This window comes from Meleagris gallopavo, chromosome 4, assembly GCF_905368555.1.
Source record: "Meleagris gallopavo chromosome 4, MGAL_WU_HG_1.1, whole genome shotgun sequence".
Taxonomy (NCBI): Eukaryota; Metazoa; Chordata; class Aves; order Galliformes; family Phasianidae; genus Meleagris; species Meleagris gallopavo.
Window position 1 is genome coordinate 45,802,234 of NC_139407.1, and position 13,124 is coordinate 45,815,357.

A 13,124-nucleotide genomic window follows, 5' to 3' on the forward strand; every position below is an offset into this window, starting at 1 on the left:
CCAAGCAGTTGTTTTTGTTTGTTTGTTGTTGTTGTTGTTTTTTAATCTATGTGTCCAATGCAATAGGACTGTGTCTTAATTAAATCTGTGGGATGCTAATTCATTAAAAATGCAATTTGATTAATTTATGCCACCATTTACATGAAATGAAAGGACCATTTTAAATCCATGCCCAAAATAGACTAAATACAGCTTACAACCTATCTACTATCAAAATATCCTTTGTGTTTTGTTCTCTTTGTGTATGTGAGACAAAATTAGAGCCTGTAGAATAGAACAAAAACAATAAATGAAATCCTTGGAGGAGTGCAAACCAGATTTGTTATTTTTGAAGGTTTCTGGTGTTTTTCCTCAGTGAGTCTTTTCTGAAGAATGACAAATTACTTCCATGGCTATAAAGTCTGGTCATCTCAGCAATACTTAATGGTTAGAACTCAAATAGTGCTTTTTTTTTTTTTTTTTTTTTTTTTTCCCCAGCTGAAAGCACAGTTGGTATATGAAGAAACGTACTAGTGAAGTTGGTGAATTACATTATAAAGAGGCCACACTGCAAACATCTACCTTACAGAAATAGGTGGGGACATTTTCAATTGAGTAGTGTTGTTCAAAGCTCCTTACACAATTTTTGAGATGTAATTAAGCTGAAGAAGAACCAAGAGCAAGATGTTATGAGACAATCACACCTCTAGGCTACTACTGAGCATCAGACTGACTGTAAAGGCCTAAACAGCCTGACTGTAGAACAAATTGTTTAATGGTTGTTACCGTAGAACTATTAACTGCTTCTATCTGCTCTGTCAGCTTCTGCTGTGTCTGCATCTATCTTTTGCTGATGTTGTGCTTTCAAATCTGAAATGTAATGGGAGGGAAAAAGTGGAGTCAGGTGCTGTAAATGTATCTGATTTACTTCTGAAAAACAGCAATTTCTGAGGGGGGAAAAAATAAAAAATAGTTCCACTCTTCCAGCCAGTATAATGTTAATATTAGCACAGGTAGGCTAGATTCACAGATGACTTTCATTTTCTCTGCTTTAAGTTTGGTAGGTAAGTGAGTTTGCTAAAATTCTAAAAATAAATGATCATAACAATTTAACTTAAACAAATTACAGAATTGGAAAAAATGTGGGTAGTAGCTGCTGTGAAGCTGACAATGTCCTAGAGAAGAAAGTTGGGGCTTTTATTGGACTAAGGGGTCCATAGGAACCCCTCCATATTCATTTTCCATGGACTGCCATGAACTTTTTATAGAACACAACACATTTCTATCATTAGAACTCCAGAATATCTCCTGTGGACCTGTTAGGAAGTTCAGTCCATGGGCTGCAAGCTGGCATTTGGCATTGTACTAAAGCTTCCAATCTGTTCTGCAATGGGAGCCAAGTTTCATGGAAAATATCTGTTGTTAACTTTAGAAAGGGATTATCATGGGACTTTCTACTCCGTCTTCTCTTTTTCTTGGATATAGCATTGGAAAGTACAATTTTTCAGCTTTGCAGTGGTCCCCACATAGGTGAATTCCTATTACTCTGACAGCCCAAAGAGCTGATCTTTCTCACTGAAGTTAATGATGAGTTGTACTAAAAGCTGAAGGCATTCTGCAGCCCAAATAAGGTCAAAAAGTTTTGGCCTAGTGTTTATACAATGTGTGACTGTCCTACCTTGCAGAAAAATGGAATGCCAGACAAATTTGTGTCTTGAGAATAAAAACTCAACGCTGTGGGAACAAGTGTCACTGAAGTTTCCTGTTTCTCAACAGAAATCAACTTGAAAACTGTAGTCTCAGTAATCTGAGGGGTTTGTTATGTATCTGTCCTTAGGGCTCATGCTTCTATCAACATCCTTGTTCATACCTTTAAATCTACAGTGATTGTTTTTGTAGAACAAATATTATGATATGTGAAAGATGATAAAGTGTTTCTAAAATTCTAACCATACTGATAGTAGTGCTGATAATGTACCTTGGATAGCTGAATTTCCCTTTCCACTAAAGCTTGTGTCCCTATTTCCTGGAAATTGAACCCAAATATGATTATTCCAAAGACTTTTTCAGCAAAACTGATGGATGATCTCCCCTTTCTGGACTCATTTCTGGAATTGTTTGTTACAACAAAAATTTAAATGAACCCTCTGCAAATTTCTCATTTCTGGAAAGGGAATGGAATGTTTTCTCTTAACACAGTGAGCCAGTATTAGCTTCGCTACCAACTATGCTGTGTACGTTTGGACAACTCACACAAAGTTTCTGCTGCTTGTTTTCTTTGTAAAATAGGCTGATATTAACTCATCTCCCAGTAATTTGACAGCTCTGAGTGAATGTTTGCAAAGTAGTCTGAGACCTTCAGGCGGAAACCATTAGGAAAGTCACAGCCTCAGCCAGCCAAAGGGGGTATTTGCAATAGGTACTTATTTTATATAGTGAAATAAAAATGTTGGAATGTATAACCAGATGAGAAAAAGACTGACCTAAAAGTGAATGCAGGAGGAGAAAGACCGCTCTAAAAGTAAATGCGGGAGACGTTTTTTGACCTTTCAACAGAAATTATGTAAGCGCTCTCAGGTTATAAATAGCCCCTTGTTTTCCTTCTCTTTGTTTAGCACTCAGAAGTAACACTGGGTTAGTTGTTTGTTATGAAGAGATAGGGCAACGCTTTGGAGTGGGAACAATTGCTCACTGTTCTTTATTTATACAGATCCTATAGTGTTTGCAGCTAAATTTTGTTGCTTTTCTTAGCAGTTTTTTTATCTTCAAAAAGTTGCAGAAATGAACTTTCTAGTTCTGAAAACAACAGTGCCGAAGGAAAACCATAGCACTCACCAACCCATTTCAAGAGGGAAAGTTTCTTTTTGTCTGGCCTGATCTGCGGCTTATGAGCAAACAAGTCAGTACTAAATGATCATTAAACCAACGCATTCCTTATTCTTATCACAAATCCTCTAAAGCAAAGCAAAAAATAAAAAAAAATTAAAAAAAAAAGCATCCACCCTTAAGCAAAAGGCTCTAAATGCTTTGTAGAGCAGTATGTGTGTATATATATATATATATATATGTGTGTGTCTGTATGTCCATATTTCAAAATAAGCATATCTTCCACAATGCCCAATTCCTTTTACAATGACAAAGAGCTTACCTAGTAGCAACTTACTTATTTGGCAACACAAATAGAAACTGCCTGGAACCTTACTCTGAAATCAGGGAATGGGGATCAGCAAGAAAGCAAAAGTATGGAAATATCTCTTACCCTTGTCTCACTTCTTTTGAACTTCTACTTTGTATTTCTTTGGGTTTTGTGACCCTAATGTTACCATGTATGTAAATGACTTTGTTGCCATATTTATTTTCATTTGAAATTGTAATCACCTAAAATGGTTTATTTGCTTCATCGATTTTCGAGAACAAGCATGATACCCTACAATAAATCAAAATAAATACTGTGCAGCAGAGAGTATTGAATTGATCTTTCTGAATTAAAGGGATTTAATTCAGAAAGAATTAAAATTATTTCTGAAAGTAAAAATTAAAAACCAGCTACAGTACAGTGCTGTCAGTCTCTGTGGGCTACTTTGAAATGCATTGGAGGTGGAGTCAGGCCTCAATTGCTTCAGGACTGCAGCTGGGGGTGGCCAGTCATGAAATGACACCTGGGCTGAGCTCCCATTTCCTTTGGTTAATTCAACAAGATCTGTAATATTACTTTTAATCCAGACCCTAGGGGTTAAGCAAATTAATACTTGGAGTGAGTCAAATTGACATATAGTGCAACATGGTTGACTTAATCAAATTACACTGAAGATGATTTTTTCTTCTGTATTATTTTATTTGATGATTCTTTTACATGGTGATTAGTGAGTCTATGAGGCAGTTTAGTGGCTCTGTTGACTTCAGTCTGTAACATCCAAAAGTCTCCATGAGGGATGCTGAAAGTACAGCTTCCTCCATACTGCATTTCAAACATGCCCACAGTGATTTGATGCAATTAATTCCAGTTACTGAGGAAAGAGAGTTCTGCCTCTGTGACAGCTCTATTTTGAGTTTCTTTGCTGAAACAGCCAACAGGATGCCAAGTAATGCAAGTTTTGGTGCCATTTTTATAAAGTGGGCACTTATCCACCGGGAGCTGGATTGCAGCCAGCTGTCTTAGCAGCATTCACAGGGTGGGATGCATCTTTCAGATGCTGCTGCTGCCGCCAGATTTTTTAATAATAATCAAGGACCTTCTCTTCAAACCCAGACTCTCAGAAAATGTACCCATTTCAGAGTGTTTCCAGTAATATCTGTTGAGCCAGGCTCTGCAGAATGAAATTATTACATTATAGCTGTGTGAACTGGAAAGCGTAGCCACACATGAGCTGCCATGTTTCCAAGTAAGCACCATATTTTACCAGCTTTCTCTCTTAAGGATCTCTTATGTGTAGGGAAGGAACAACACGTGGGCTTGAAGTTCCTAATGGAAACAGCTAAGGAAAGGGACACTGAAGCCATATCTTAGAACCATAGAATCACAGAATGGTCTGGGTTGAAAACGGCCACAATGATTATCTAGTTTCAATCCCCCTGCTGTGTGCAGAATCACCAACCACCAGACCAGGCTGCCCAGAGCCACATCCAGCCTGGCCTTGAATGCCTCCAGGGATGGAGCATCCACAACCTCCTTGGGCAACCTGTTCCAGTGCATCACCACCCTCTGTGTGAAAAACTTCCTCCTAATATCTAACCTAAACTTCCCCTGTCCCAGTTTAAAACCCTCCCCCCTTGTCCTATCTCTATCGACCCTTGTAAACAGCTGTTCCCCCTCCTGTTTATATGTTCCCTTCAAGTACTGGAAGGCCACAATAAGGTCTCCCCAGAGCCTTCCCTTTTCCAAGCTAAACAATCCCAGTTCCCTCAACCTTTCCTCATAGGAGAGGTGATCCTAGGTGAACTCCATCCTTGCTTCTCCATGAGATTTTCCACGTGGCCACAAGATAACGTCCTTGTGCCTCACCACAAGCACAAATTTAAGGTGCTCATACCTTTTAATACCCTCACACCTTGGAGGATGGCATGGGCCTTCATTTATTGTAGTGTCTGAAGATGAGCTGAGTTCACTGCATTAGCAGTGTTGTGTAAATGCCGCGTGCTGTAAATTTGTGACTGAGCACTAAGATGCATCGTAACACAGATATGGTCCCTGCACAGCTGTTGTAGAAGTAAATGCCTGCACGAGTGGAAGCGACCACAAAGAACATAGAGTAGGCAGTAAGTTACACTCCTGCGTGCTGTAAAATAATTTGTAAAATGCCTAGATTCATGAGTCCTTCAAGCCGGGTGCGGAGAGCACGTCCCAAACCACAGTGGTGCTGTCACTGTCACACGCCGCGTCGCCCTGCCTGCCTGCTCTCCTCCTCGTCGTCCCTCCTGCCTGCAAATGACATTTCTCGTGCCCTTTAGCCCGAGTTCGGCGGCCGCCCCAGTGGCATCGCGGAGCTGTCCGGGCAGCGCACCCCGCACTGCCGCCGCAGGGCACCCCGCGGCCCCTCCCCGTGGCGCGTTGGCTGCGGCGGTGCCGAGTGCCGCTCACTGCCCGGTCAGCTCGGGTCAGAGCGTGCCGCGCTGCGATGGAGCTGCAGCCGCCGGGCGAGGAGGAGCAGGAGGAGGAGAAGGAGGAGGAGGAGGAGAAGGAGGAGGAAGGCAGGGATTAGCGCGGAGCCGGCTGGCGCAGAGGCGCGGCTGAGCGCTCCGGCGGGAGCCCAGGACCCTGCGGCCCGTGCGGGAGGCAGGGGCGGGAGGAGCGGAGATGCGGCGTGGCTGGAGCAGCCGCTAAAACTGCCGGTCACTCGCTCGCGGGAGGAGGAGGAAGGAGGGCGGTGAGCTCCTTCCTCCCCGCTGCGCCGCGGGGCGCGGGCAGGCCTTCCTCCCGCTCATCCCAGCCCCGAGCCGGAGCCGCTGCCGCCCCCTCTGCCTTCCTGCCCTCTTCCCACCATGAGCGGGGCCGTTTTCACCTCGTAAAGATGGCGGTGTGGGATCGCTGCAACCTTTAGACTAATGACTGTCAGAAACATCGCCTCCATCTGTAATATGGTGAGTGCCGGCGGGCGGGGCGGTATGGCAGGCCTGCTGGGGCCAGCGGAGGGGGCTGCTCGGGAGCGCCGGGAGGAGGAGGGGGTGGGTGCGGCGGGGAGCCGGGCAGGCTGCGCCGGGAAGCGGTCGAGGCCAGGCGGACCGTCCGGGGGGTGGGTGGGGGGGGGGGGAAGGCGGAGGCACCGACGGGAGCGGGGCTGGCGCCGGCAGACGCACGTTGAAGACGGAGCCGCAGCCGCCTGTCTTTCCTTCTTTTCGTCCTTCCTCTTCCTCCCCTAAGAACCTGCTGAGGAAACCCGGAGTTCGGCTCTGAGTGCATACCCGCTCAGTGAGCCCCTGAATCCCTCCAGGCAGGCACCCTGCGGGCTCATGCGGCCAGCAGCCCCCGGAGAATGCACGGAACGGAGTGTTCTGGTGTAAGAGGCTTTAGTCCCGAGACTGGGGGCTGCTTCAGGAAATCTCAGCTGTAGCTGCTGTCAGGATTTTTCTCCTGCTGGGTGCCACCCATAGAGGACTGCTGCTTACTCTTTTAACACTTGACTTTCTCTAACTCCCACTGTGTAATTAGGAAGAAATAAGGAAAAATTAATATTTTTGCTTTGCCATTCCCATCCCAGGAATAGTTGAGAAGACCATTTCTTCACCGTGCGTAGGTCTGTTTGCAGTCTGTTTGCAGTCCTGACTCTACTGACTCAGAGCATTTGTTCTGGTTTGGATTTCTTAAACTTCTTGTGGGGGAGAGCTTAAAGTACATCAGTCGAAGGTTTATTAATGAACTGAGACAGTGGTACACCTGCCAAAGACACGAGCAAGTGCTAAGTACACCAGTGCAAACAGAAGAGAAGCCAATTGCTGCACATTTTGTTCGTTTAGTCTGTATTTTTCCCCCTTATTTCCAGGTTCTTCAAGAGCAGCTCCACACAGTTGCCAACTTCCCTCCATGTGGTGTCCCAGCATGCCTTGTGCTGGCAATGCCACACATACCATTCAGCTGCCCTGGAGAACGGAGCCTGCCTCCGGGGTAAGGCAGCAGGCACAGCCCAGAGATCCGGCTCCTGTGGGTCAGCAAGGCTGGGGAGGGAGCGCGGGCTGTGAGCTGCTCCCTTCTGTGGCAATGGCAGCTTTCCTCTGCTCTTAATACCTTCCAGTCCTGTGGATCAGGGATACTGCAACAAGCACTGCATGAAGGGGAGCTGGAGGCTGTAAGATGGTTGTAAGGCTTTAGCATTGGCTTAAAGTTCTAGGAGCTCCGTGATTTCTCTTGTGTGCTTCAGGCATGTGCTTGCATACAGCCTGCTTCTCCCAAAACCTGCACAGACAGAGCAAAACTGCTGGGTTTATTCTAAAGATGTGCTTCTCAGCTGCTGCCATTAGATCCTGTGAAAGTGGTATGTCAGAAATGGAGGAATTAAAGTCATACAGGAGCTCATAGTTCAAGACAATTCTGACTCATTGTATCAACATTAAGACAGAGGGTGAAGTTTAAGCATCAGTAATGATGCTTAAAAGCTGTGTGTTCCTTAGGTTGCACATATGTGGCTTTTAGATACATTGTGTTATATTTGCCATATTCATTCTTCTCTGAATAACCCATATGATTATTAATTTATTTTAGGATATGAAAGCTGGGTTTTTCAGGAAGTTACAGGAATCTGGGTCTTTAAGCTAAACGTAAACTATTGGAAGTACCAGTAACACTGCATTATGGCTCCTCTGAAGATGATCATGGAATCACAGAATGGCCAGGATTGGAAGGGACCTCAAGGATCATGAATCTCCAACCCCCTGCCACACACAGGGCCACCAACCTCCACATTTAATACTAGACCAGGCTGCCCAGGGCCCCATGCAGTCTGGCCTTGAACACCTCCAGGGATGGGGCATCACGATCCTGCTTAGATAAAGTGGTGAACTGTAAGAGGAGCTGGGACCTCTCTCTGTAGGAATGGGACTTAGGAAGGTTAGAGTTACATAAGCAAACCTTTTGTTTGTATAAACTATTTTTGCTGTTCTAGATTGACAGAAAGCATGTGTAGAAACCTACCAAAGACCTATGTTACTCGATCTTGTTCCTTCAGTATAACACGGCGCTTGAAGAACTGAGCCACTTACAGTCTGTGGCTAAGAAATAGGCAAAACAAGTACAGTGAAGCAAAGGAAGCCAGGGACAGTTTTTAACTTGCTTGCAAAGGAGATTCAGTACTGTAGATTTGCTGGATTAACTCCCATTTGCTGAGGGAAACACAATAGGAACTAACCAGTGAGAAAAACAGGTTTACTCCTTCTGCTTGGCATATGTATTTGTAGCGTATATTGCAATGCATAACTTCTAGACTTAAAATTACTTTGTTGTCTTTTCCCAGTTTGCCTCCCTTCCCTCTCCCTCCCCCTAGTTATAATTACAATAGCATTAGTTATTCACTGACTTGGTTAACAAAGCCAAGTCTTCTGCTAAGGCAGGTAGAGGGGTGATGGATGCCCCTCTACCTGAAGGAATTGGTGGCACTCAGGTGTAGGCACAGTGGCCACTCTTGCTGAGATGGAGATCCGGCTCCCAAAAAGCTCCTCTTACTGCCTTGCAGATGCTGGGAAGTCATCTACATGGGCTGTATACTGACTGGCCACATCAGGAGGTCTGCAATGGGCAATTACCAGCTTTTGGGTTGGGTAGATGCAGAAGAAGTGAAGAAGCATGAGATAAGTTGAAGAAACTCTTAGAAACTCTTATCAACACTCCGTGCCACATCAGCCTTGTAGTTTCTAGACATGAACTAGGGGCGTGTTTTTAGACCATAGTACGTTGTAATCCTCATTGGAATAATTTTTGTGAGACATTCCAGACAACTCAAGTACAGAATGCTGGTTCAAGGCAAAGAGGCATGCTGCCATTTTAAGATTGCTGCTCACTGAAATCCCCTGCGGTATATTTCTGTGTTTATGAGATTTTGATGCAGCCTTGAGTTCATGCAGCAGCCGTGGCCTGGGGAATATTACTGTTACATGCAGCAAACAGCATCTAACCATATCAGAATGTATTGACATATTTTTTGCAAAGATGGCTAACAAGATCTATGGGCCATGTTTTCCTAAATATCTTTCAGAGTTCTGCCGAAAACAGTTATTAGTTTCCCCTTTAATAATTTCATAAGAGTATTTCAAATAATCTGATCTGCACTTCAGCATGCCCTGCCAAATTGATGAGCAGTACATTTTGAACACACTCGGATGGCTTCTGACACAAAGTATCTTTTAGAATACCTTGCAGTTGCTCTCAGTAAATGTTACATAGATATTCTTTTCAAAAATATTGTAGTTTGATAACGGAAAATAAACTGCTACATCTGAAAATATTAATATAGACAGTTCAAGCAATGCAATTTTAGAAGAGTGTGCCATTTCAGCATGACCTACAGGAAATCAGAAAAGAAAGATGACAAATATAGGGAATGTGAAGTCTAATTACTGTAGCATCTTTATGAAATAATGAAAAACTTGAGAGTATGGCTGGCAAATGGGCACTAGAGTGACAAACAGAACGTGTTCTTTTCATCAGAATCCCAGGAAAGATACTAGTAGTATTAGAGGACATGTGACGTGGGAAACATCCTAATGTAGTGATAGAGACTGCCTTACATGCATACTGCTTTTATGACAAAAGTGGTCATCATATACTTCCCAGTTGTTTAGAAAATTATAAGCACACTAGGACAATTCATGTTTTACAGTATAATATTTTATTTTTGTTGCATATAGTCATTGGTTCTAGTTGCTGAATTAAGAGCAAGCCAGTGGTTATGCTAAATACTTTAGAAAAGGAACCTCTTAGTTACAGTTCAGTAAGGCTCAGTGAGTCTGAATTGTGGAAAAGATGGATTAAAAAGCAAATCTAGGCTCTGATAAAGTGTGTGTGGCACATAAGTAACACTTGGGAGGTGAGATTCCAGTGGACTTGAAGAGACACCAGTCTATGGATTGTAAGCTACGGCCAATTAGAAAAGCAGTCAGCAAAATCTCCTCTGCCTCGTGAATCTGTCCTTGGTTGGCTCTTGGTAGATACAGTTCTGTACATTTATGTACACCCAACTCCACAGTGTGTGAGCACTTCTGGAGAGCCTTGTGTCTGTTATAACAAAGCTCTGTTATAAACATTCTCTTGGGCATGCTTAGACTTTGCAGAGAAGGATTCTGTGCTGATGTTTTCAAGCCAGTTTGAATTCTGGATATTGTTGTGATTATTTCATTTGATTTCACTATTAATCACTTAATAATGTGTGCATCTGAACTTTCATAAAACCACAACATCCCTGACTGCTCATTGAAATTTCATGTGATAAACCTGTATTGTTTCTGACCTATGTTTGTCTAACCTGAAGACTTGTGGTGATAGTGACTATTTCACATCTCTAGACAATCTATCCCAATGATTCAGCATCCTTATGGCTAGAACACTCTATGACTAAACTAAATGACTTTTTCAAGTCATTTTCCTCTAGGGTTTTTTGTTTTTATTTCCTTCCTTTGGACTCTCTCCGGCTCTGTTTGTATTTCTTGAAGCCTAGCACCCAAACCTGGCCACAAGGTCCTGTGTGAAGTCTTATTGGTGACAAGTTAAACTGGAAAGTCACTTTAAGCACTTTTTAGGGCCCTGTCTGTAAGAATTTCTTTGTGTTGTCTTTTTTAAAAAGTGCAGCATCGTTAACGTTTATTCATCTGAATAATACGCTATAGTCTCTAGACAGTGCTGTTTGTTTGTTTTCAGGAACAATTAGCTTAGCTCTCTCTCATTCTGTATATATGCAGGTGATTCATGTCTTCCTGTACAAAATCCTGTACTTGCCTTAGATGAATTTCCACCATTTTCAGAACATTTCTCAAATGGGTCAAAAAATCATTTTGAATTCTAAGCCTGTCCTTCAGTATATCTGCAGCCTTCATAATTCATGTTATAATAAGATTTAATGAAGATATTTGGTCTTCTGTCCTCCATGTTAACAAAGAGTACTCCAGCTGGGGCAGCTGTGATGAAGTCTGGAAGATGCCTTACCTTGAAAGTGCTCTGAGACATGATGAGTGTCATCACTGTGGCCCACACAAAAGTGCTGTTGAGGAAATTACAGGCTGTGAGCAAACCTCAGTTTCTTTCTCATTTGTGAGGCCATACTGGGTTTATTTGTTCTGAAGAGTAAATGGGGCGAAAAAAAATAAAAAAAAATGCTATTTGTGCCAGGAAAAAACCCAAGTGCCACTAATCCAAGAACAAATAAACTAAGAATGGAAACAGATTCATAAGAGAATACTGAACTGCAGTTTGGTAAATGTTGCCTAATTATGGAAACTTTGAAGGTCAATATGTAAGAACAAAATTACTTATGGATTTAAATATTTAAGTACGGAACTCGTAGGACTTCACTAGAACTTTGCATCCAATACTTGTCCTTTAAGGCATACAAGGCAGAGTACCTTAAAAATCTTGGACAGAATAGCCAAGTGATTCAGGATTTTAGGCCTCAGGGTTTTTTTTTCTGTTTCTTGGTAACAACACAATGAAAGAGCTGAAGTTATTGATGGTATATGTAGTATGTACATCCATGTTTGGAGACAGTTCAGTGCATCCAGTGGAAAAAAAAATGAGTCAGACATCTAAAGCTTGTATAATTTGTCATTGTGGTCAGAAAACTCTAAGGAAAATATGCAAAATTATTATTTTTAATCATCCTTCTTCCAAAAAGAATGATCACATACTCACTTTTAGGTCTGCCAGTATCCTGTTGCTATTCAATATGATCCCCTCTGTATTTCATGGCACCTTCTCTTTCCTCTTTTATCTCTTGGCAACAAGAACTAAAAATAGCTGTTCTAGTGGAACAATAAAACATTTATTTGCAGGAAAAAAAGATGCTAATCTGGCTAAATTTTTTGTTACTTCAAAAATTACAAAAATGCTTCAGGTTTGACACTTCATATATGTGTATTTTGAAGGAGGTGTGTTCAGGTATTCCAATTTCTCTCTGGAAGTCAAGGTTGACCCCAAGGGAAGTCAAGGTCCTATGCTAAATGTATGTGATATATCTATTGAGGACCATTGCATACAAACTGCCCATTATGATCTCCCTCTCTTCTCTTACTCTATTGGTGTTGCTTCTGGGAAACAAGTTTGGATTTTCTTTACCATTGCTTGCTCTCTTTCCAGTTATTTGTCTCAGCCATTTGCTGGTCAGGGGGCCTTCTACATCTTTCTTCACCTTTCTTTTTCCTCCCATTCCATACACTATGCCTTCCAAAATTGTGAAACTCAGACTGCCTGACCATAAAGTCATATCTATTTTTGTTCCAATTTTCTTCTACTAGCTCCAGCATCATCCTTAGTTTAAGTTTTCAGTTTCTTCCTCCCGGAAACAACACTGTTTCTAGCACATAGCTTTCACTTTGCTTGAATACTAAAAGAATATCTAGTTTGAAGCTGTGTATGTGATCTGAAGCCCTTCTTTGCCATCTTTTGTTGATCTATTTTTCTTTATGTATTTGTTAAATATCTGTTTTCACAATTCAACTTTTGTGTCCTTTGTCTTATTTTGTTTAGATTTTATTGAAAACAAAATATTTATTGTTTCTTACTTTGTATTTTTTTAGTTTGATGGTAATTCATATTGTGTTCCTGTTCATTGAGAAAATAGCTATGCAATAGGTTTTCCACAGTTGACTTAGGAAAGTTTCCAATTTCTTTACTGCACTCCTTTTCTTTAAATGAAGCACATACGTATTCATAGAAATTTAGTGACATATTAATAGCTCTATCAGAATACAAAATTAAGTCTGATTTGCTGTATTGTGTTAGCAGCATCTTTCATTTTGGCTCTGTTTCATTTCTCATCCTCCATAGAACAATTGTATTTGGTTATTTTGCTTTGTATGACTTAATGATCTAATGTGATGTGGATTTTTTCATTGTTTTTTTTTTTTGTTTTGTTTTGTTTTCCCGGCACTGTTCTTTTGTATATATTATTAAGTCCAAAGGAACAGGAGGGTTTGTTTGTTTTTATTTTACTTAAAAAAAATTCTTTCATATG

At 41.8% G+C, this 13,124-nt stretch overlaps 1 protein-coding gene across 2 annotated transcripts in view; it reads left to right on the forward strand.

Moving 5' to 3' along the window:
* The first annotated feature begins 5,534 nt into the window (after nt 1–5,534).
* USP46 (ubiquitin specific peptidase 46) overlaps nt 5,535–13,124 on the forward strand; it is a 29,220-nt gene continuing 21,630 nt past the window's right edge. The window contains exons 1-2 of one of the 2 annotated variants that reach the window (XM_085223158.1): nt 5,535–6,057; nt 6,957–7,078. In XM_085223158.1, coding sequence (XP_085079284.1) covers nt 6,998–7,078 — 81 coding nt within the window. In that variant the 5' untranslated portion in view covers nt 5,535–6,057; nt 6,957–6,997. The remainder of the gene's footprint in view (nt 6,058–6,956; nt 7,079–13,124) is intronic. The other variant, XM_085223159.1, reaches the window with a different exon arrangement.